The 24998-nt window shown below is 36.5% G+C and overlaps 1 protein-coding gene across 2 annotated transcripts in view; it reads right to left on the bottom strand.

Moving 5' to 3' along the window:
* Positions 1-24998, bottom strand: part of PLXDC2 (plexin domain containing 2) — a 416262-nt gene that overhangs the window by 186840 nt on the left and 204424 nt on the right. For both annotated transcript variants that reach the window (XM_081103903.1, XM_081103904.1), the window contains exon 3: positions 17829-17975. In XM_081103903.1, the coding sequence (XP_080960029.1) occupies positions 17829-17975 (147 nt within the window). The remainder of the gene's footprint in view (positions 1-17828; positions 17976-24998) is intronic.

The following is a 24998-nucleotide window of genomic DNA, read 5'->3' as shown; positions in this document are numbered from 1 at the left end:
TATATATTATAAATACATATAATATATCATATACAAAAACAAAATACAACACAGCAAAACAAAGAAACAAAAACCCTATATTATTTGAATGCTTGAAATAATATGAACTAGATGTATTATTAGAAAAACACACACAAGAAAAACAGTAAATTAGAACAAAAATTACCCACTGTTATAAAAAATCCAGAGGGAAATTAATTATTGGTTTAGAGCCTAATAGCATTAAAAACTATCTATAGCAAAAGGCTATTGTGTTAAAATTCAACAGTTTCTATATTATCTCTCCCAATGCACAAATTAAAAAAAAATAGAGAAGTATATCTAGATTTAATTTAGCTCTTTCCAATTTTGCAAATGACTGCTTTTTTATATCCATCAGAGATTTTTAATAACTTACTTGGCATGAAATTAATCATTCAAAATTTACAGTGACTTTCAATTAGGTTTTCTTTCCTTTTTAATGAAAGCTGCATCTTCAGAACAGGTTTATCATCATTTTTATTTTTTGCTGACTAACATAACAAGAAAATGCATTTTCACTGCAATAACTGAAATGAGTGGTTACTAATAACTCTAAAATAAAAGCTTCAATTGCAAAATCATATATCTCAAAGAAGATGTCAGCAATAACTTCATAAAGGCACTTGCTACAGCATCTTGTTTTCCATTCATTCTAATGTATTTCAATGATCACGAGCTATTAGTAACATTACAGCCCTTTGTCCTTCTCACTTTCATAACAAGACTTTGGTTTAAACATATAATCAGTAATAATCTCTACCAATTACTACCAAAGATGAACCAGAGAAATGTGGCATGAGTTTCTCTACCACCACAAATATTTCAATACTTTTAGAACAAGGTTGAGATATACAAATCCATAAGGTAAAGACTTAAAAAAAAGCAAATAAGTTCTCAAAGAAAATTTGAAGAGCAACATCAATGACTGAAATGCTCCCCTGTTTAATGGTCAGTTCACCTTAGTTATCACCATGACTGCTTCACACTGATAAGAAATAGCAATGACAATTTAGAAAGATGCTAGCTTCTCAATAGTTGTGAAATCTGCCCATTTCTCTCCAGATACTACTGACTCCTTCCCCAAGTGCTGGTCACTATTATTGTAGTAACTTCATCACAGGTATCTTGACTAATTCTCCCACAATTCATTCTCCATAATATATAGTATATCACTCCCTTACTTCATATCTTTCAGTCTGGAATCCCACTGTCTCTGCAATAATGCCAAAGTAGTGACAATGGTTCTAAAGCCCACCGCTAATTGGGCCCTGCTACCTCACAATTTTCCCTTCATTGCTCCAGCCAGGCATCTAGAACATCTTTTAGTTCCTTGATATTTCCACCCTTAACTCTTGGCTCTGGTACTTTTACATGATGCCTCTTCTGACTATTATAATCTCTCAGCCAATCATGGCTTCCATAATCTTTAAGCTTTGGTTACCCCAAATACCAACCCTGACAGAAGGACTTAGGGGCAGGTCATTTTTTGGAAGCATTTTCTAAAGAAAGTGGGAAACATGAGATAAGAGAAACCAGTAATACATTATTGGGTGGGCTACTACTATAGCCAGGTCTCCCCTTGGAGACTCTGAGAGACAGTAGGGAAAACATGCCTTAGAATCATTTCATTGGAGGTTGGGATTGGGACACTGTCCATCATCACCCATTCCCTATCGATTGAAGGTTGCTCCTGGGGGTGTTTAAACTCCCCATCTTCCCCAGACTATGCTTATTTGTACTCTCAGCCAGAAGAAGAGATATAGCACTTGCGCTGGAAAGTTACTGGTAGGTTAGAAACTGTACCCACAGTTTTAGGTGCACTCAGCAGTCAGAGGGGTATGGGGCAAAGCATCAAAGGGGACAGCTAAGTGTCACATCCTCAGAGAGTCAGACCTTCATTTCTTGGCTCACGTTATATCTTTCTACTATATCTCATCTAGCATTTTCTACATATACATGGATGCATAAAGCAACTGCATAAGGTTCATACTGTAACTGCTTTGAGGTAAAACTTACTCAGCAAGGGGTAGTTAAGCATGGCCCGTGTAGGAAAATTGAATCTAAATCCAGGTTTGATTGACAGTGAAGGAAATGTGCTTAATTACTTAGATATTTAAAACAAAGCGATAAAAAAGTCACACTTACAAGACAAATTTTTGAAAATTATTATCCCTCTTTAAAACACACATACACACCCATATATACACACACAAAAAACAAACAACAACAACAACAAAACACTAAAACATAAACAAAACGACCACTAGAATTCCATGAAGTACTTTGAAGCGAAATGATGATATATTTAACCTGATTACCTTTGGATAATTGGATAATTATTCTGTCTGTGTATGGCATATAAAACAGGCATTGAGAGCTGAAGGAAGTGTTATTCATTCAATCATGCAGTCAACAATCAATTATTCAACACCTTATATATACCAGGCACTAAGTCAGGGACTAAAGAATAAACAGCAAATAAGTCCCACCCAGTTCCTTCCTTCAAGGAGTTCACCAGGGGATAAGGGGATCACAGAAGGATAAAGGATAGGAGCAGGCAGAGTAAGGATGAGGAGAGACACCTAACCCAGAGGAGAGGCACTGAGGCTGACTCTTTAAAAGGAACTACAGCTAGATGAGACCCAAAGGTATGAATCAGACTACAGGGTGTCCCAAAAACATGTATACGCACTTTACAGCTAATAGCTCAATTTTGAAAATGAAATGCATCTTAATAAACACTGCCTTTATAATTATTCAAAGTCTGTGTATTCATTTTTTGGGACACCCTACATATGTAGAAAATAAAATTGGAAGGACGCCATGATTAATTAGACATAACAGTTGGGAGTGAGAGAAGACACTAGACTAAAGGACAGGTTTCTAGCTGAGTGACTGGTGGATCACAGTGACACCAATTGAGATGGTGAATACAGGAAAAAGAGTTAATTTGGTTAAGTGTGAGAAAGCCTGCGGTGTCATTAATTAGTGAGGGTTCCATTAACTGTAACCAGAAAGACTAGCAGAATCCTGGACAATGTCACAAAAAAAAGGCATTATCAACAAAAAGAAACATAATATTGAGATTATTGTATCACTAGAGGCCTGGTGAACAAAATTCGTGCACTGTGTGTGGGGGTAGTCCTCTCAGCCCAGCCTGCACCCTCTCCAATCTGGGACCCCTTGGGGGATGTCCGACTGCCGGTTTAGGCCCGGCAGTCGGACATCCCTCTCACAGTCCAGGACCACTGGGTCCTAACTGCTCACTTGCCTGCCTGCCTGATCGCCCCTAACTTCCCCCCCTGCTGGACTGGTCACCTCCAACTGCCCCCCTGCCGGCCTGGTTAGCCCCAACTGCCTCCCTGACAGCCTGGCCACCTCTTACTGCCCCCTCTGCTAGCCTGGTTGCCACTCACTGCCCCCTCTGCTGGCCTGGTTGCCCCTCACTGCACCCCCCTGCCAGCCTGGTCACCCCCACCCAGCCTGCTGCTCAGTTATTTGGTCATCCCTCACTAATCCCCCTGCCGGCCTGGTTGCCCCACACAGCCTGCTGCTCAGTCATTTTGTCATCCCTCACTAACACCCCTGCCAGCCTGGTCACCCCACACAACCTACTGTTCAGTTGTTTGGTCCGCCCTCACTAAGCCCCCTGCTGGCCTGGTCACCCCACGCAGCCTGTTCGGTTGTCTGTTCAGTTGTTTCGGTTGCGACGGTCACTTAGGCTTTTATACATGTAGAATAATATACTCTGAACATTATCCTATCTTGGATATCATCCCTTAAGAAATACCTAATGTAAAAGAGAAAATGATTTAGGAAAGTTGTCATGTAAAGACACAATCAATTAATTAATAATCTCGGAAAAATACCAAATAAAAATTCAGAAGTGAAACTTTCAAGAGCATGAGTGACATACATGCAATCAACTGAATTTACTGCTTCCTTACACTGTGTGGAAAGGAGTTACTATTTGAAAGATGAGGTATAATACTTTTTAGACAAGCAAATAAAGCATCCCTTCTTCATGTGGGGAAGGATAAATTTATGAAATTTCCTTTGAAGATTTTGATGAAGTATATTCATAGATTCCAGGTGATTTGGTATAAATGTCTGGCAGGTATAGCCAATAAATGACTGTGACCTCAAAAAACACATCATCCTCTACCACAACATGGTCTATGACATTATAATAGCAGACATTTGTTCCTGTCCAAAATGCCCATGGAGGTATTTGGTCCATGCCAAGAAGTCCTTGATATTTTGTCCTGTCTAAAATGTCCAAGAATACGCTCCTGGGTTCAAATAGTCCATAATATGTATTTATACCTTTGGTTTGTAGGATTAATTCATAAAACATACTATCATGCGTTATTGGCCCAATAATTGCACTGTGGCTGCATTGGCCATAACAGCCCTTCTTTCCTCAGCAGTCTAGCTAGTAATCGCACAAGAGGTTAGGTAAATGGGTTAGTGTGGACCAAATATGTCCATGGATGTTTTGGACCAAATATCAAGGACCTTTTGTCATGGACCAAATATCTCAATGCATGTTTTGGGGACATTTTGGACAGGAACTAATGTCAGACAAGGGAAATTACTGTTTGGGACTGACTATTAGACTTAATCAGGGTCATTCTTCTAGATGTCTAAGTATATCCACACCTTTTATTGCCTCTTTAACAAAATTTTCTTATGCCTTCTATCTGTCTTCTCACTAATTATTATCTCTTTAAATTCTTTTTAATAACACATGAATTTTAATCCTACATACACACTATTCCAGTTTCCCCTGCTTGCCTATTTCTCAGTTGTATTACAAAGGTAAATTAATTAGGGCCAGTAAAAGCTTGAAGACAGAAACTGCTTAAGAAGAATTAAGAATCTGGAAAAGAAACTTCTATAATTCTCAAAACTATTTTTAATGTCATTAATAACAACTGCTTTTTTGTTTTAAGACAGCTTCTTCTTCAGAGTAATAAAGCTACATTTTCTGGTTCTCCCAAGTCTTTATGCCATCTTTAGAAGGCATAATCCTGCTGAAAGCAGATTGTGGAACAAAAATTGGTGGTAACTAAACTTTTAATGATTGATGATGTCCTGAGTCCATGAGAGCAAATGGTCTTAGAAATATAGGAGTATTTATTTATTGAAAAATAAATTCATGGATTAATCACTAATTTCTATACATATATCTTAACATTCCATTTTTAATAATTCAAATAAATTTTTATTTATCTTGAAGCTTTCTAATAGCTGAGATATTATTTTAAGTAGTAATAGTAGTAAAGTGAGATTTGTGCTATTGTTTTGAAAAAGTAGGTGAGATAAATCTTGAGTCAAACCATTTTCAGTATATTTATTATGCCTGGTATTAACTTTGAGAAGACTTGCAAAACTTGAGAAAAATTACATTATGTTTTACCTAAATGGTACTTTATAGTGATACTGGCTTTTATCTGAACTACCTAAATAAATGATCTTATTTCTAGTAAGATTTATATCTCTAATAGCTAAAAATGATTAAATAATCATTACTTACTAGATAACTTTTTAATAGATAACTCTGAATAAATTAAATTTTTTAACTGGGATGTAATATATTCTTCCAAAATGCAAGTAACAATTGACTGTCTTTCTTGGAAATGAATAAGGCGCAAATACAACACATTCACCTATTAGCGCTTAAAATAGCTTACTGCAGTCTCGCTCCTTTGCTAACCATAAGACACACATTTTACAATCTTCTTTTAATGGAACTAGATGGAGAAATATTTTTAAATTTTAAATGGTTCTTTCCTTAATTTTGAATGATCTAGCATGTTTTGAAGTCATAGAGCCTTCGTATTACATCCCAGTTTGATTCTTAGAAGCTATGAGATTTCATAAGTCATTTAACTCCTTTAAGCCACAGTTTGCTCACCTGTAAAGTCCAGACACTTCTTTAAAGATTATTATAAGGATCAAATAATCAAATGACACTTGACCCTTCATAAGCACTGACTGGATGGTGGCTACTATCAGATTACGTACATGAAGGTATCTAGCATAGTTCCTTAAAACAAGTTTCCTAACCAAAAAGTGGCTCCTATTTGATTCCTAATAAATAGCTGGAAATGATTTAGTATATGTTGTCTCTAATAACAAGGCAGGCAAATTCCTTCTCTAATAGAATCATAGCACAATTAGATATTATGTTTCTGAGCAATATAATGATGCCCTCATTTGTATTATATTGAAGTGATTATGACTACTGTGTTTACTAATGTTAGGAGAATGAAATTAACATTTAATATATCAGACATTATGCTAAGTATTTTATCTGTTTTTAGCAAATATGAATGCTAAAATAAGGTGAACGTATGATGAAAAACAGAATATTTATATAGTTGTAAAATATCTTGCAAAAAGATACTTGATAAATACAAAAAACAACAACAGTGACTTTACAGCAAAGAAACAAAACCTGGCAGACATCACATTAAGCAGATGATCAAAGATAACATCACCAGTGACAAGTCATAGTGACATCATGTACCTCCTGATATGCTACACAGTGGAGGACAAAACACCATTGCTGTGTTATTCTGGCCAAAAGCAGAGACCTGTGTTTCCTCATGAAGACACAAAGGTTTTTAAGACAAACCCGAAATCAGGGAAACTATAATAACTGGCCAATACTCTTTGAAAGAGTAGAGTTCATGAGAGACAAGAAAGAATGAGAAACTGTTGGAGGAGACCAGATTGGATAAATAAATGCAGTGTGGGCCCTAGATTGGATTCTGAATAAGAAAAAAGAGGATAATACAAATTATGAATAAGGCCTATAGCTTAGTTAAGAGTACAGTAACAATGCTAATAGCTTGGTATTGATAACTGTACCATGAGTATGTGAGGTGTTAACATTTGGGAAAGCGGGGTAGTAAACGATATCTGGGAATGCTTTCAATAATCCCTGCACGGTTTTTTATCAGCCTGAAATTATTTTTTAAAAACTTAACAAGAAAAGGTCAAGTAGCAAATTCACTCCACAATAAGTAGCGGAGCCAGGATTTCAATCCACATGGGTTTGACTCCAAAACACTGCCTTAAATCCTACATCATTCTATCCCCCTTCTTTTATGCTAGGTAATTCTTTGCCTACATGTCATCAGACTTCCTATAACTGTTTTCTACCTGGAATCCTTAATATTGCAGTCACATGCTTTGCTCTTATTAGATGTAACAATTTCCTTTAACATGTAATAACGATGCATGAGGCCACAGTAAAAAAAAAAAGACAAAATCTGAAAAAGGTGTAGAACAGTCTTCTCAGATGAAATGCATGGAATGATGGGGACTAGACTAACAGAGCACCATGCTGGGTGGAGCCACAGTGTGCTCACCCCATGGAGGTCTGATGGCAACACAGCAGGCCCCTTCTCACCAGGTGATGGGCACAACCTAAACCACTTCTATTTTTCACACTGGGGTTCAGATGCTTCCAGTTCTTACCTTCTGAGGATAGATCCAGGGACCTATTTTCTAAACTTCCAGGACATTTCTTTCCTTTTTTACAATTTTTAATGGTAATTGCCCTTCACTGATTTAGTCACCTGTGTAACGGAAATCAAGTCACTTCTAACAGTGCTATAAATAGTACTGAAAGATAGCAGAGGGATATAAATATAAGCATATACACATGTATGTTTGTAGATATAGCTATAGATAGAAACATTTTAATTGACATATTTCCACAACAAGTAACTATTAAAGAGAGAAAATGGACTGTGGAGAGGCATATACATGTGGAATAGCAATGCAAACTTCTGATATAGGCCCTAAAATAAGATTCTGCTTCTAGTCCAAAAATGAGCTGAGTATATTCCAGAAAAAAAAATAGCTGCAGTGGGCACAATAATTCATAATGCTTTTACGATCAAGGATTTGTTATAAAATGGTATTTTAACCAACTCTCACACTCTGGGAGGAGAGAACAGGACATGGGTCATTGATTCAGTGACTGAAAACACTGCAAACCTAATTAAAAGATCAAAATGTTCAGGGAAATTGGCTAATCAATATGCAAATGTTAGGACAAGAGACTGGCTATTCAGTCTTTTAGAAAAAAAAAGCCCATCAATTGAATTGATTTTTTGAGTTAGGAATTCTAACCGCTTCAGCGCTTTTTTTCATAACAGAATTGAGAACTTCATTAACCCTGCATATTGAATGACACTGTGCATGGGCCTATTCATAAATTAGAAAACAACATGTAAACATTTTGCAGTTACCTGATGCTCGCTCATGCGAAACAGAGTAAGTGAACTAGGCCATACCTCTGGCCTCTCACCGTGCATGACTGCCAGCAAACACCTGACTTATAGGTGCTAGCCAGCCTATACTTGGGCATTTTGAGAATTATTCAAATTAGTTAGGTAACTATCCTTCAGGCGGGGTGCAGAACAACAGCAGGTTCCAGGGCACAGAGAAAGCAAACAGGATTTGTAAAGAAACCCCTGAAGGATAGGTGTGGAGGACAAGAAGCAGAAAAAGCCAATTCTGGGTTTTTTACCCTGCTCTAGAAGCAATGCCGTGGGTCCCCAAAGGCTTCTCAAGCCAGAGTGTGCCTAGGAAACACTTAGGGTTCAGGTTAAAATGCAGATTCCGAATTGGTAGGTCTGGGGGTGAATGGGTTGAAATTCTGTGTTTCTAATAAGCTCTCCGCAGGGAGCCTACTTTGAATAGCAAGACTTGATGTCATATCAATGGTCTTTGGAACTCTAAAACAACTGCTCTAAGGACTTTGACAGGCGTGAAATGGATTAAAAGGATAAATAGACTTGATTCTGGATAACATCATCTTGCTTCGCCTGGTAGCACGTACATGTCCTGAAATTTTCCATTTGAGGAATTGAAGCAGAGCAGTACCTGCTTGCCAAGTCCCTTTAAAGCAATGATTTGCTAGAGCTCTTTGCAGCCCTAGTACACCTGAGGGCAATGACACTCCTGTTACCTCCTTGACCAGTGATCCTCAAACAGGGTAGGCAGGAAAAATATTCCTATTAGTTTATCCTTTGCAGTTTAACAAGTCCCTCCCTTGCCTTCATTGATTACAATCTGTCCTCCCTTTCCTGTCAGTGGAAAGTGACTGTTTTAAAGTTAAATATTTGCATGATGATTATTAGTATCAATGACACCGACACCTACAACACTGTGCCAGACACTGAATTAAGCACTGTACAAATGTTAAATCTTTTAATTCTAATGTCAACCTTAAAAGGCTGATACTGTTATCATTCCATTTTATAGATGAGGAATTAATAGAGTAAATAAGATGTTCAAAATCACCCAGCTAGTAGTTGGAAAAGTAGGGGTTGGGGGGAAGGGAAGGCAGACTCAAAATCCAGGCAGCCTAAGTCCATCTCCTTAAACACTATTACCAAGCTGCCCCTCAACAGACATGCTATGATTTGAAATTCAATGCAGGGAGAGTGACAAAAAATTCAAAACTTGATTACAGGTTGAAATTGAAATTGGGACAAGTTCAATGTTAACTCTTCAAAGTTAACTCCTCTTTTGCTAACTTGTCTTTTTCTTAATTTTGTATTTGGAAATATTTTCAAATTTTAAAAAGTTACAAAAATAATAGAAAGAGCCCCCTATATATTTATTCAGATCACCAATATTTATTAACATTTAGTCACATTTGCCAACTTCTGGATTTTTCAAAAGTTAAGGAAATTGATGACTCTCAACACAGTCCCTCAGAGCTGCTCCCTTTGATACTTGCACATATCTACAGGTTAACCTGTCTGGGAGCAGGGCCCAGGTGCTTAAACTTGGCCTCTTTATCAAGTGTGAATCTTACTTGGCATTTCTTCTCAGCTGCTGCATGATAAGAAATTTCTGGCATTACATCTTAAACTAGAGGCCCAGTGCATGAATTCATGCACGGGTGGGGTCCCTCAGTCTGGCCTGCGATCAAGGATGATTGGGGCTGTCTCACCCAGTCCCGATCAGGCCGATGGGGGCCGGCCAGCCAGGGAGGGATTGTGGGAGGTTGGCCAGTTGGGGAGGGACTGTGGGAGGGTTCCAGGACGTGTCCGGCCCTCTTGCCCAGTCCCCATCAGCCAGACCTCAGTAGCAAGCTAACATACCTATTGGAGCATCTGCCCCCTGGTGGTCAGTGCGTGTCATAGCAACTGGTCGACCAATAGGTCGGATACTTAGCATATTATGCTTTTATTATATAGGATGAGAGTAGCTTACAGGAGGTTCACTTCCAGAAGCATTGGCATTTTAACAGAGCAACTTAGTGAAGAAAGAGACACTCATTTTCTGGGGCTGGACTCAGGCACAGCACAGTTCTGGTGGTAAGCCAATGTCTAAATAAAACATGTGACATGCGGATTATTCCCAAGGGCAGCGGTTTCCAACCGGTGTGCCCAAAGAGGCACACTGGTGTGCAGCAAGAATTTTTAAAACATGCAGTACCTGACTCTTTAGTCAGGAGCATTGACCTCTTTTCCCTTAGATTGTCAAATTAAAAAAAAAAAAAATGACAACAGTCAACAAAACAATAGCCATCTGGTGTGAATGAATAAAAATTATGCCTATTTTTTTTTTTGCCAGATCGGCAAAAATTATAATATCTATTTCAGTGTGCTGAAGAATTTTAGTAATTAGTTTATGTGTGCCATGAGATGAAAAAGGTTTTGAAAATCTCTGCCTCAGGTAATCATCTACAACTTAAGAGATAGGTTATAATTTGGTAAGTAGAAACAGACAAAAATAAAATATATTGAAAATAGCTATAAAATATTTTTAAAAGATATAAAAATACTAAGTTGTCAAGGAAATCATCTGAAAATGTCTTGTCTTTTACCTCCTATAACTTAAGATGTTTCACAAGAATTAAATGTACTTGCTGTTAGTTGTAGTCACTCTTAAGAAATATTATATTTCATCTACATTTTGCCAACTTTTCTCGTACAAAATAGTCATGTGTAAGCTTAACCACTGAGTAGCTTCAGGACGACAATGTTTTGTACTCATGTTATCTAAAATTAACCACTGGTATGTCTTCATGGGTTCATGGAGAGATCCCAGAAAAGATAATAAAAAATAGGTTGGAGAAGAGAATCCCAGATGAAAGATAGGAGTAAGTGGACTTATTTATTCCACCTGAGACATGGCTGAGGGTCCTATTTTAGCAGCTTTATGATTATGAAAGATTAATGTGAAATCTAAGAGAGTTTCATAGAAACCTCAAGTATTCACCTCACTTGTGACTTTAAAAAGCTGAGTAGATATTTGCCTACCTAGAATTATTTGACAGCCATCACTGGTAACAGAGAACGTATAAAATTACCTCCCAATGTTCCTACGTTAATTTTACATAAAGAATGGTGCCCACCCCCTACTAAAGACACAATATGGAGAATGAAGATGACATTGACCTGAAATATGATGAACTCAAGTATGATTTTTCAAAAAAGAATGTCTTGCTTTGGAAACCTAAGGCTTGTTATATGCGTAAGAATTGATCACTGGGGGTTTCATAAGGCTGCTGCTATCTTCAAGAATCACCAAAGGACCTGCAATGTCTAAAATCCGGTTCTTAGATTCAGGAAGGGTATCAAGGGTATCTTAAATAATTAGTAATTTATATAATTAGATCAGCAAAAGGAGTTTACTAAACTCAGCAACTTGAATGGGCCAAGAAGTGTTTGATGTGTTCTTAATGCCACCCGTGGGAGAGACTAGCTCTTTCCATTACTTCCTGGCCCTGAGGCAGGTGGACCAGCCTGTTTCCCTGGCACCCAGAGGAACAGAAGTCAGTTTCTCTAATCTCATGTGATAACGCTGAATGGATCACAAACCCTCAAATTACACTTCTTCAGTAGAGAGAGAATTATTCTCAAAATTGGTAGGTGGCTATTTGAAATAGTAAGAGTAAAATGAATGAAACCAAAATCAAGCTGGAAGGACATGTGCAGGCACAACTCATCTCAGTTTGTTATTAAACTAGAGGGAAATCCCATGAGCAAAACCAAGTAAGGCCAGGTGGGTGGACTGTGGATGTCTTACTTGAAATGCAACAATTCAAAAGACAGAGAGCAGCAAGTTTATTCACCCAACCCATCAAAAATAAGTAAAAGCAACTTGTTACATACTGTGAACAGGACACGGGCAGAAATGTGTGGTCTAGATAATAGCCTAATAGAAACAGTAATTTAAATTGCCTTTAGAGTTAATTATTTAGAGAAATTAGCATTTATCAGTAGATTTTCTGATGCACTGAAAAAAAATGAAATTGCGTAATATGAGCAAACAATGGACTATAATCACAATTGGCATCCAAATTTAGCTCTCCCAACATCAACATTATGCAAATGTAAGACTGATAGAAATGCTAGTTGAAATGATGCTATTTTCCTGGGGGAGGGGGGGAAAGAAAATAAACTGCAGAAAACTTCATTTTTTTAAATGAAGCTTTCTGCTTATAAATCAAGTAGTCTGAGGATCTCTGCCAAGAACAGTGTTATTAAAATTTAGAACAATCACCATGTCAAAACTACAAGTTTCATCAAAAACCTTGCCTGCAATACGACAGAGGTACAGAGTAGCACTTCATTTCATTTTGCTGAGGTTTCTTATATAAAGAATCAATCTTTTTTACTAACATAGAGAAAGATAAAATTTTATAAGCTAAGAGTGGGCTTATATCTGGCAAAGAGCACATTGACAATTTCTTGGCAAAATAAAGTATATGGAGATATAATATTGATATTAATATCTATCTACCTATATTCTTAGAGAATACTTAGAAATTAGCTTTTGGGGGGTTTATTATGTTTTTGGACTCTCCAATAACAATGCATTTGAAATCTCATTTTTATTTGATATTTTCATAGCTATTTCATTTTTATTCTCAAATAAGAACTGAGGGGTAGTCAAGGTGGGCAGGTTGTAAAAGTAAAATGCAGAGAGTCCAAAACCTGAGAAAAAAAATTTTGGAGCCAAGATTTTATAACTTCTATAACCCCAAACTCCTTCCACCAGAGAGTGGTATCAAGTTGTAAAGCAGAATTTGATAAACCATAGTTTTAGAAGGCAAAATTATTCTAATTTGACTAGCTACTTAATCAAACTTTGTTCCCAGCAATGAATGAAAGTATATGATTTAGAAATATAGAAAATAATCTCAAAATTATGAAATTTGAAGTTCCACACAGAGGGAAAGAAACAGGTACAAACAGGTTCCTAGGTTCATAGTTAGAAACTTCCAGAGCTACAACCTGACAACTGTATGACTTTCAATAACGGAAAACAGATAAAACACAACAACCTAAAACAAATAAGTACCACTAATTGAATATAAAATGCTGGCTCATTGCTTGCCATATGGTAGGGACTTAGTGCAAGTTTTTTCAACTTTATCTAGGAATACAAGATCCTTCCTTTAATTTGTCAAAGGTAAAAGTAGGCTTTAACATCTGCTTTATTTATTTTTAATAATAATTTAAGAAATTTTATTTAAACCAAAATGCACAATGGGGAGGTTTGAAAGAACATGTAATGAAATTGCAATATGCATATGTAATGTAAATACTGAGTATATCTTACATATAAAAAGAAAAAGAAGTTAGTGTGTTCTGTCATGTAAAACGTGAATTAAATGATTTAGAAACAAATACTCAGCTGTGAAATTTTAAGATACTAGAGGCCCGGTGCACGAAATTTGTGTACTCGGGGGTCCCTCAGCCCAGCCTGCGCCCTCACGCAGTCCGGGAGCCCTTGGGGGATGTCTGACTGATGGCTTAGGCAGGGAGCAGGCCTAAGCCATTAGTCGGATATCCTTAGCACTGCTGCGGAGGCAGGAGAGGCTCCCACCACTGCTGCTGCACTTGCCAGCCATGAACCTGGCTTCTGGCTGAGCAGCACTTCCCCTGTGGGAGCGCACTGACCACCAGGGGCAGCTCCTGTGTTGTGAGGCTGCCCCCTGGTGGTCAGTGTGCATCATAGCGACCGGTTGTTCCACTGTTTGGTCGATTTGCATATTAGCCTTCTATTATATAGGATTATGTTAATGGAGAACAGGGATAACTTTTACTGTTTCCACCCTCCTCCTCTTTCTATAATATTTTTTTTAATATATTTTTTATTGATTTTTTACAGAGAGGAAGGGAGAGAGATAGAGAGTTAGAAACATCGATGAGAGAGAAACATCGATTTAACTGCCTCCTGCACACCCCCTACTGGGGATATGCCCGCAACCAAGGTACATGCCCTTGACCGGGATCGAACCTGGGACCTTTCAGTCCGCAGGCCGATGCTCTATCCACTGAGCCAAACCGGTTTCGGCCTCTTTCTAGAATATTAATTTATGATCCCAAAATGGCTTTGGACCACATTTATGAGTGATGGTGGAAGAGGGAAAAATATTTTTTTAAAAATTATGCTACCAAGTCAGACACTCCTTTGTCTTCCTCTGACCAATTCTGAGGAAGCCAGGAAAGAGGAAGGTAGCTGTGTCTTCAGAAAAATCAATCTTCTAGCTGTCTCACTCTACCTCCTGCTTACTTAGGGCTGGATTACTTAACTAACTGCCCCTGGGTCTGCCCCTAGGTATATTATTTCTTCTTCTTTTGTTTTGACCTTGGACATGCAAATTATATCCTTTTTGGTGATGAGATTATAGAAACTTCCCTCTTCTTTTAGGGCTTAAGTGTTTGCAGCCAAATTACCAGAGAGCATTGCATCAAGAATTATGATAATCATGACATCAGTAAACCAAGTCAACCTGGATGTCTTGTTTCCCATTTGCCATTTTCCCTTGTGCTAAAACCTCTCCGTAACATCACAGGGAGAACAGCTGTGTTATGGTGTGTGTGTTCTGTGAAGGTTGAAGGGAGGGGTTCTGTGGACATTACTGAGTCCCCTAGTGCCTTAACATTAAAAATCTGTCCTCATCTCTGACAACCTGCTTCTACTCAGAGGAAGGCATAATGGAAACAGAGCAGAGAGGTCCAGGAAGGATTGGGAACGTGGGGAGGCCAACTGAGGACATGTTCAACCACGAATCACTCTTTACAAATTATAAACCTCACACTAACTTTTAGGAAGGAAAGAATGTTCATAGAAACATTTTTAAATGTTCTATTAATTTATAAGTTTCCAGATATAAAATTTAATTAAATGGAGTCTAATTGGCACATTTTTCTACTGAAGAAAAGAAAACCCTTGTGTACTGTTGGTGGGGATGTAAACTGGTGCAGCCACTATGGAAAATAATATGGAGGTTTTTTTGAAAAATTAAAAGTAGAACTACCATATGATCTAGCGATTCCACGTCTGGGTATTTAGCTGAAGAAATATATAACACTAATTCAAAAAGATATATGCAGCCCTATGTTCATTATAGCATTATTAACAATAGCCAATATATGGAAGCAACCTAAATGTCCATTAATAGACAAATTAATAAAAAGATGTGGTACATATGTACAATGGAATATTACTCAGCCATAAAAAACAAATGAAATCTTACTATTTGCAACAACATGGATGAACCTGGAGGGTATTATGCTAACTGAAATAAGTCAGCTAGAGAAAAACAGATTCCTTATGATTTTATATTTAGGTAGAATTAGAAAACAAAAAAAAAACAAAAACAAAAAAACAAAGAAAAAAGTAATAATATTGAAGGGAAGCAGAGTTTTCCATTCTAAAATATGCTGTTGGGGATATTATTTTTAAAGTTGGATATTTTCAAGAAAGACGACTCAGGAAAAACCTTTGGCCCCTTACCCACCTAAAGGAATTTAGATAGAAAACCTGCTCCAGGAAGAAAACTATCATCTTAGATAACATGAATTAAATGCGATTGACAGGGAGGAAGCTAGTAAGAATCTTTTGATTAAAATCCTACCTGTGTCCCTTTGTAAGTATGGCCCAGCAAGCATTTATTGACCAAACATTTGCTTTTTCATCTCCATGTGAATTGCCTTCCCACGCTTTAAAGTCCCAAACCAAAAAAATAAAAATAAAATAAAGTCCCAAACCATAATTCTCAACACCCTTTCCCCTAAGCTTGAGAGGGCATGTACGCCCCATCTGTCCTATATATATTTTCGTAAAGCAAAGTGGGATTTCCTGAAGATGCAATAACTTTCTAATAGACATTGTCCTACTATAATCAGTTTGTCTTCTTTTGCACATCCGTTCTAAACCCAACAGTGAATCCTTTCTGAATCTGTCATCTTGCCTGGGGTTGCTTGCATATGGAAAAGCCAGATGATGAAATTCAGCAAGGAAAGGTGGCTACTTTGTAGTATTTTTGTGTGTATGTTGTTGTTTTTTTAATCCTAACCCTGGGACATGTTTTTTATTGATTTGAAAGGGATATAAGGGGGGCAGGAGGAGAGAGAGAGAGAGAGAGAGAGAGAGAAAGAGAGAGAGAGAGAAACATGCCCCAAACAGGAATACAACCCACAGCCTTTTAGTGAATGGGAGGACATTCTAACCCACAGAGTCACCCAGCCGGGGCAAGCTGGCTACTTTGCTTCTCTGCCTCAGAAAACATGTGCTCTACATTGAAAATTGAATAAACCATTACGGTAGATCATAACTAACTTCCATTTTAACTGTTAGAAGTTGACCTCCTGAAATAGTAAAGTCTGATATATATATATATATATAATGAAGTTTGTGGCCAAAATTTTTGATATTTTACATCTACCGAATCCATGCCTCTTTGAGTCACTTAACTAACCTATTGAGTCTTTATAGCAATAATCGCAGAATACTCGACAATTTAAAGTTTAAGTCATACTAAACTGAACAAGACATCACCTCATTAACAGTAAGATCACCACTGTTGTCTATGATAGCAAAACTAAATAACTTCTAAAATGTTAAATCAGGCACTTATCAGGAAGCAATTCTCAAAATCTGCTGAAAACCAACTGCGATAAATTTTACACACACATTTTGAGTGTGGGCCTCACTGCTTACGTTAGCATCCTAATTTCATCACTCACTAGTTAGAGACTTGTAGGTAGATTCCTTATTTTTCCAAGACTCCATTCTCTCATCTGCAATATCTGCACAGTAATAATATTGAAATCATAGGATTGTTGTGAACATTGAAAAGCTAACCTGCATAAGCATTCAGTCTATAAGGTAGAAAAGGATAACAATGACCATGTAAGGTGAGTCCTATATAACTTCCCCTGTCATCCCTACCATACAGATGCATAAACTGTGCCTCAGAATTGTTACATTATTTGTTTAAGAAACCACAGCTGGTAAATAATGAACTCAGGCTTAAAATATAATTGGAGACTTCTAGGTTTAATTTTTTCATTTATATCAAACTTCTTCACTTAGATTTTTATCTTGGTCTATATGTGTATTGGAATCATAAATGTTTCTGGTTACATCTTTCCCAGGACAAGAGTAAGAAACCCATGCAAAATGGAAGATACTAAATTAATGTAATTTTTAAAAAATATTGTCTAAACTCATGGATCACAAAAAAAACTGAAAACCATCCAAGATCTATCTCAACATTGAATACGTAACTCATCCTCTGATTAGGAAAATTGTTAATTAATTTAATTAATAGTTTAATTAAATGTGGCTTCTCAAAATAATTATTTTTCATTTTCTATAATATCTTATATGCAATTATTAATCTAAATTGCAGTTGCAGAACTAAATATACTTGAATAGTGATCATAACAAGAAATATTGATATGTCAATTAAAACAAATTTTTTTTTGGAGCAGGAAAAAATAAAATTGAAATGTCAAAGCACTTACTGCAGCTTGTCGATGAGTATTGGAAAGTATTCCATGAATCTTCACTTTGTCCTTTTCCATTTGGTCTATGTTCACCCACAAATCCCGGCTGGCAGAATCAGATGGACCATATATCCGAGATATATAGTAATTGTGATCTGTGTCCTCCTGTTATAATAGAGAAAAATGCACATAAAGAACAGAACATGGATGGACCTTGAGGGCAGTATGCTAAGTGAAATAAGTCAGAGACAGATAAGTACTGTATGTTCTTATATGTGCAATCTAAAAAAGCTGAACTCATAGAAACAGGGTAGGATGGTGGTTACCAGGGGCTGGGGTTTTGGAGAAACGGGGAGATGTTGGTCAAAGGGTACAAACTGCCAGTTATAAAATGAGTAAGTTCTGGGGATCTCCTGTACAGCATGGTGACTATAGTTAACACTGTAATACATGTACACTATTATGTACTTGAAAGTTGCTAAGAGAGTAGATTTTAAATGTTCTCCCCACAACAAAGAACCGATAATTATGTGATATGATATCAGTGTTAGCTAATGCTACCATGGAAATTATTTTGTAATATATTATTGTACCAAATCAACATATTTTATAGATAAACTTACACAATGTTACATGTCAACTTTATCTCAATAGGGCTGGAGAGAAAAGAAGCATTTAATCCAATTTCTGTAATTTACAGAGTTATAGACAGTTTCGTGAAAAAGAAAAAAAGGTCAGTTCTCAAAAGAAATGAACAGAGACATGATCCCTAAAATTCTTAAAATACAAACTAAATAATGATACTATGAAATTAAAAATGTTAGTATTCTTCAAAACAACTAAAGGAGTTAACTTCTAATGGATGTGAATTAGATAAAATATATATAAAATTAGTAAGCTTCTTTAGAAAAAATTTATAAATAAACAATAGTCTTTCTATTACAGGGATCTCTCTAATTGCTGACCAAAGAAAATGCCACTCTTAGAACTATTTAATGAAAACTTGAACTATAATTACCACTGAGTGACAACAAATTCAAACTTCTCTTTTTTAAAGCTGGGGTTACATTAGGGTCTGCTTTAAGTTAAAGATCCTAGAAATGGATAATATATTTTTTCTCTATAATTTGGGTTACTAAATTCTACTTTTATGTGATTCTCATTATTGGTATCACCATGGTGCCTGCTACAAAACCTTTATTTTTCATGTCTCTCACTCAGTGCAAAGACTTAAATGTTTTAAAAGGCAATTTTGAAGAGAAACTCCCAGAAAATAAAATGATTCTTGACTAATTCAAATTGCAATTTTCTTTTTTTTACCACGAAATGTAATTGTGCATATCAATTTGTGGAGCCCACTAGATAGAATATATTTTAAAACATTCAGGTATATGTAAGAATAATGGTTATTGAATAGAGGATCTGTGATTTGAATAATAATGTTTGAGATGTGAATATTGTCTAATGCATTTATTAGTTGTTCTAATTAAATAAAGTACAATTATTCTTGAAATCTTGTCAAAACAAGAATTCCAGCTACCTTTTCACAAGCCATCAGGCTAGATATATATAGAAAACTGACTATATAAAGGAAGGGAATATTTTTAGTACTAGATTTTGCTGCGTGACTAAAAAAAAATATTGACCCTAATTGTAAATATTGAGAACAGTGATTATATGTTAACATTAAGATTTTTTTAAAAGTTCCTAAGTAAACCTCCAATTAAACTCTGGGTATAACATTGAATTGTGTGTATACCGATAAGAAAATTATGCAGAGAAAGGAGAAAAAAGGAGACACAAGGGAAGAAGAAGGAAAAAGATTCCATGCAGCCCAAGAGAGACTTCATAGGGTTTCCAGCACTCCCTTGCAGAAGATTAAGACACTGATTATGTGGGTTCTGGGGGGAGAGGGTAACAAGCATTGCGACTATGTTGCCAGCGGGTCTTCCCTGTTGACTGGCGCTTCATCACTGGACACTTCTGAGGTGGGTCCCCTCCTTGCCACTGGGCACAAGCCATTCTGCACATGTCACTCCAAAGGCCACAAGGGCCGGTGGGGATCAGGAGCACACAAGCATGGCAAGAAAGACCAAGCAGTGAGACATCTAGAAGCTTAAAGGGGATACTTTCTCTTATTCTGATTGCTGAGAAACGTAGGGGTGAGACTTGAACTACTTACTGCCCACATGTGGCTGCCAAGAGGAAACCCGGCCTGAAGACACAGCAAACAGAGATGAGAACAGAACAACAACCAATGCAAAGAAAAAGCCAGACCCCTGATCAGGTACATGTAAGTGTGACCTACACTTGGGTGTGTTAACCATGAAATATTTTTTATTGTTAAAACACCTGTTGTTGGGTAATTGTCAACTAAAAGAGTCCTAATTGACAAACAAGTTTCCCTAACTTGCAACCAAAAGAGACTCAACTTAAGCAACACACTGAAGAAGGCAAACTAACCTAGAGATTTACACATCTGTATAACAAACATCTCCCATTCAATTCTGGTATTCTAGCTAGTCACATAGCAGAAATGGAAATTTAAATCTAACTTGCCAGAAATCATCAGATCTGAATAACAAGTGATAATGATTCATGTAATTTCCCAACGAATCATATAAAAGGGTGGTTTTGAAGAAAATTGTCTATGAGTTTAAATAAGAATTTTAATTTTTCCCTATTGCTAGAATTATTATAAACAGTTCAGCAACACTAAAGTCAGAGATGTAATCTTTAGGTGAATTATGTAACAGATTCTATGATGCTGCCAAATGTCCACATAAATACCAAATAGTATTCTCTTTAAAAATGCAGATTTTCACTATAGAATTCAGTATAATTATTGCAATCAACACATTTAAAAGGACTTTGGTATTTCCCTTAACACCTATATCTCTGTAATAAGTCAAGATATAGTCTTAGCCCTAACCGGTTTGGCTCAGTGGATAGAGCGTCAGCCTGCGAACTGAAGGGTCCCAGGGTCGATTCCAGTCAAGGGCATGTACTTTGGTTGCGGGCACATCCCCAGTAGGGGGCGTGCAGGAGGCAGTTGATAGATGTTTCTGTCTCATCGATGTTTCTAACTCTCTATGCCTCTCCCTTCCTCTCTGTAAAAAATCAATAAAATATGTAAAAAAAAAAGATATAGTCTTAAAGCTAACATAAAAAATAATATCATTATGCTTAAATAATGATTATCTGCAAAAATATACATGTTGCCTAATTACAAACACTGATACAGGTATGTGATAATACACCTTTATTTTTACTCACATCTTTGAAAATATTGAAAAGCTAAAGATTGGCCTTGGTGTTGGACAAGTTTGTCAATTGCCATGGCAACTTTTATTCAAAGAGGAAGGCCATTTTTTACCCAGGAATTTAGAGGCATAAGTTATTAAGTTCCAGGGCGAAGCCCTGGGCTCAGTTATTCAGGGGAGCCATGAAATAGCTGTCGTAAGAATGTGACTTTTCAGCACTATTAAATGATAGGGAACACATCCTGTCCTGTATAGGAGTAATGGCACTTAAAGATTTGTCAAAAGCCAATTCAGGCACAAGGATTTTCCTTTTCTTCTCAAACACAAACTATTTTTAACATCATAGAAAATAAAACAAAACCCTACTAAGAGATGCCTAGTTGCCAATTCACTTAGGAAACCAACTGTTACTGAAAGTAGATGGCACAGTAGGTAGCTATAAACCCTATAAATCCATTCTTCTCAAACATGCTGGGAAATGAGCAGCTGTAAATGAAAAGAGGACAGACAGCAAACACACAGAGGAAAAATCATCGGAAGTGTAGCCTAAACATTTGGCAACATGCAATTTACACAATTCCTAACTCATTGTCTTTTTTTCTATCATGGGGGTTAAGTTGATTTTATGGTGGGTAATTTTTATGAATGCCTCACATTGCTTTATGCAGTAATAGCACTTGAACTCCAAATTTATTTCACTGTGCTAGTCATTTGAAATATCTGGATACAAAAAACATAATCAAAGTTCTTAGGTAAAGCTATTTAGCATTGAATCAATTTGTTACCTCACAAAGATAGTTCCATAATAAATACAAGATTATAATTTCAACTGTTCCTGCCAGGTATTAATATATTTATCAAATATATAAATCATTTCTTATATAAATCATTTTACAATAACTATATAGTGTATTTAAAGTTAAAGCTATTTTAAAGTATTACCTGTATATATTAAACCCTTCAAAAACAAAGAGTTAGTGTAGTCCTCTTTGATATAAAAGCATGTTAATATAAGAAACCAAAGAACATGATAAAGTAAAACGAGAGAGAGAGAAAGAATGATCTGGCAGTACTCAGGAAAAAAATTACAGAGATAAACTCAATAGTAACAAGAGGAGAATAAACAAAATGAAATTACTAGTTAGGACACAGAAAACAACCTTGAGAAGTGTATACAAGATGAAATGGAAAAGATAATGAAATAAGTGTCTAAGATAGACAATAATATAAATTATATATGTACAGTAGTAATATTTATATTTTTTATTAAACATATATATATATAAATGCTTTTAAAACATTAGAACAATTTCTCTGAGATAAAGATTTAAATGCTTTTAAAAACATTAGAACAAGTTATCTGAGATAAAGATTTGAACCTGTACATCATGTCCCAAGAAAATTTACAATAGGATTTTGAGTACTAAGAATTTTCCTATTACTCAAAATATTCATGGATTTTTTTTTTTAAATCATAAAAATCTAGAAAAACAAATCAAGTTCTCTATAAGGAGGGGAAAAAATGAGATAGTCTAATACTTCCTCATAATATCCAGTGGAAACAATGCCCACACAATGTGAGATAAAGAAGTTGTGACTCAAGAATGTTTTACCTTGCAAAGTTGTAATTTAAGTATAAAGGCAACAAATATATTTCTAATACATACAAATGCAGAAGCAATAGACCATAAGTGGGACTTTCTTAAAAATGTAGTAACTAATAATACAACCAAAGCAATCAGGAGGTGAATCAAACATGGCCTCAGGAACGAAGAAGCTGAGTAAGCTTTAGATGGTGAGCACTGACTCCACAGCAATTATGTTCAGAGAAACAGGACATTTTCGTTAATATGGTTATAAATCACAATGTAAACATCAACTGCGAAAATAAATAAAAATAGTCTAAGTCCATTATCATGTTTCATAGAAAGTAATCAGTAGAAATCTGAGCTATAGAAATCTAGTGTTAAAAAGTAAGAAACCCAAATTTTTAATATTAAGAGAACTCTTTAAGGAAAAACTCTGAAACCAGATGGCATGCATGCCTTCAAAGACCAGAAGGTACAGTTAAATTCATTATTTTCCTCAAATACAGTATTCTTAATGCAACCCAATTTATAAAATTATATCCATCTAAATATAGACAAACACCTTTAGTCTTTTCTCTATTTCTCTCTCTGATTTGATAGATAGATAGATGATAGATAGATAGATAGATAGATAGATAGATAGATAGATAGATGACAGATACATACATACATACATACATACATACATACATACATAAAATCAAAGGAAGGAAGGAAGGAAGGAAGGAAGGAAGGAAGGAAGGAAGGAAGGAAGGAAGGAAGGAAGGAAGGGAGGGAAGGCCCCAGCTGACATAACTCTGTGATTGAGCATCAACCTATGAACCTTGAGGCCACAGTTGGATTCCTCATTCGGGCACATGCCCAGGTTGCGGACTTGATCCCCAGTGTGAGGTGTGCAGGAGGCAGCTGTCAATGATTCTCTCTCATCATTGATGTTTCTCTCTCTCTCTCTCTCTCTCTCTCTCTCTCTCTCTCTCTCTCTCTCTTCCTCTCTATGTCTTGTTGATTATATGAGATTATTGCACCAGTTCTCATTATGCTTATGTTTTACACACACCTTCACCATTTCTCTTTACCTACTTGATCTATTTGCACACTGATCTAATGCCCTATAGTTGACTATGGCTATTAATTGGCATGATTTATTTTATTAATCATTCACAAGAGTTTAATTAAGTGGCCTCCAAAAATGTAAGATTACTTGAGTGAGAGAGAAAGAGGGGAGGGGGGAGTTTGTGAGGTCAGATTACTGTGCAACACAAAAAATTTGGGATTCCAGCAATATTTCCATTATAAAATAGTTTCCATTTTTCCAGTAATAATCTTTCTCACAGAGGACATGGTCTCTCGTGCTGTGCAGAGAGGTAACTGTGAGGCCAAAGAGGCACAACATACTTATCTGTGATCCTCCAAAACAGTAACAAAACCAAAGCTCTATAACTCAGTTAAACGACTGCCTAGCTCTCCAGGCATTTTGAGATGTGTTGGTATGTGCTTATGTTGATTCATTTATTAAATGAAGCGGAGCTTATTTTCCAAATGAATAAAGTACGCTTTTATCTGCCCCTGGTTGAAACCTTTAACCTTTGCAAAAAGGAGCCTAGGGGACTATTCCCAGGCTCAGAGTGGTGAGAAAGAAGAGGCCAAGGAGAAGGTCTGCAGCAGTTCTGGGTGAATTATTAACATCTCAGTTTATCTTTTATAAATACAAGCAAGTCATTCCCAAACAGTGGCCACTAAAGAGATTCACTGCCAACTCACAAGGGATCTTCCAAGACTCCAAACATCTAGCAAAACATGTGTAATTAAAAAGTTTTAAACTATATGTGAGGTTTCTATTAAGACACACAAAGTTGGCATTAAAATAATGTAGCTTCAAGAAGATCTGGGGTTGAAGTACAGTTCCTGCCTCACTGTAAATTCTAAACTTTACTCTGTATAGGAAGGGGTTGAGTTAGGTCGTCTCTTAAATTGCCTTTCAGCTAAGGTTCTGACATCCTAAAGCCACAACACAAAGAGAAAGCAATTGCTAAGCATGGGATAGCAGACTCTTTGCTTTACTTAAGTGATACTCACCAAAAGAAATAAAAGTGTGCAGTTTGAAGAGCCAATATAGGTAGCTAGTTACAGTACCTGTACCTTACAGTATCATTGCAATATATAATTAATCATCCTTATTGACAAACTAGTAGCCCTGCACAGGAATCCGTGTGCCAGTAGCTCACCAGTAGCTTGCTGCAGCCCTCCAGTAGCTCCCCCCTCCTTCCCCCATCCTCCCTCATAGCTTGTTGCCCTGCCCCCTCCTATAGCTCTCTGCTGCCTGCTTATAGCCAGTA

The sequence above is a fragment of the Myotis nattereri genome (assembly GCF_964212035.1).
Source record: "Myotis nattereri genome assembly, chromosome: 1".
NCBI classification, from domain to species: Eukaryota; Metazoa; Chordata; class Mammalia; order Chiroptera; family Vespertilionidae; genus Myotis; species Myotis nattereri.
The sequence above is the reverse complement of the archived record's forward strand: the minus strand, read 5'-3'. Positions and strand labels throughout refer to the sequence as shown.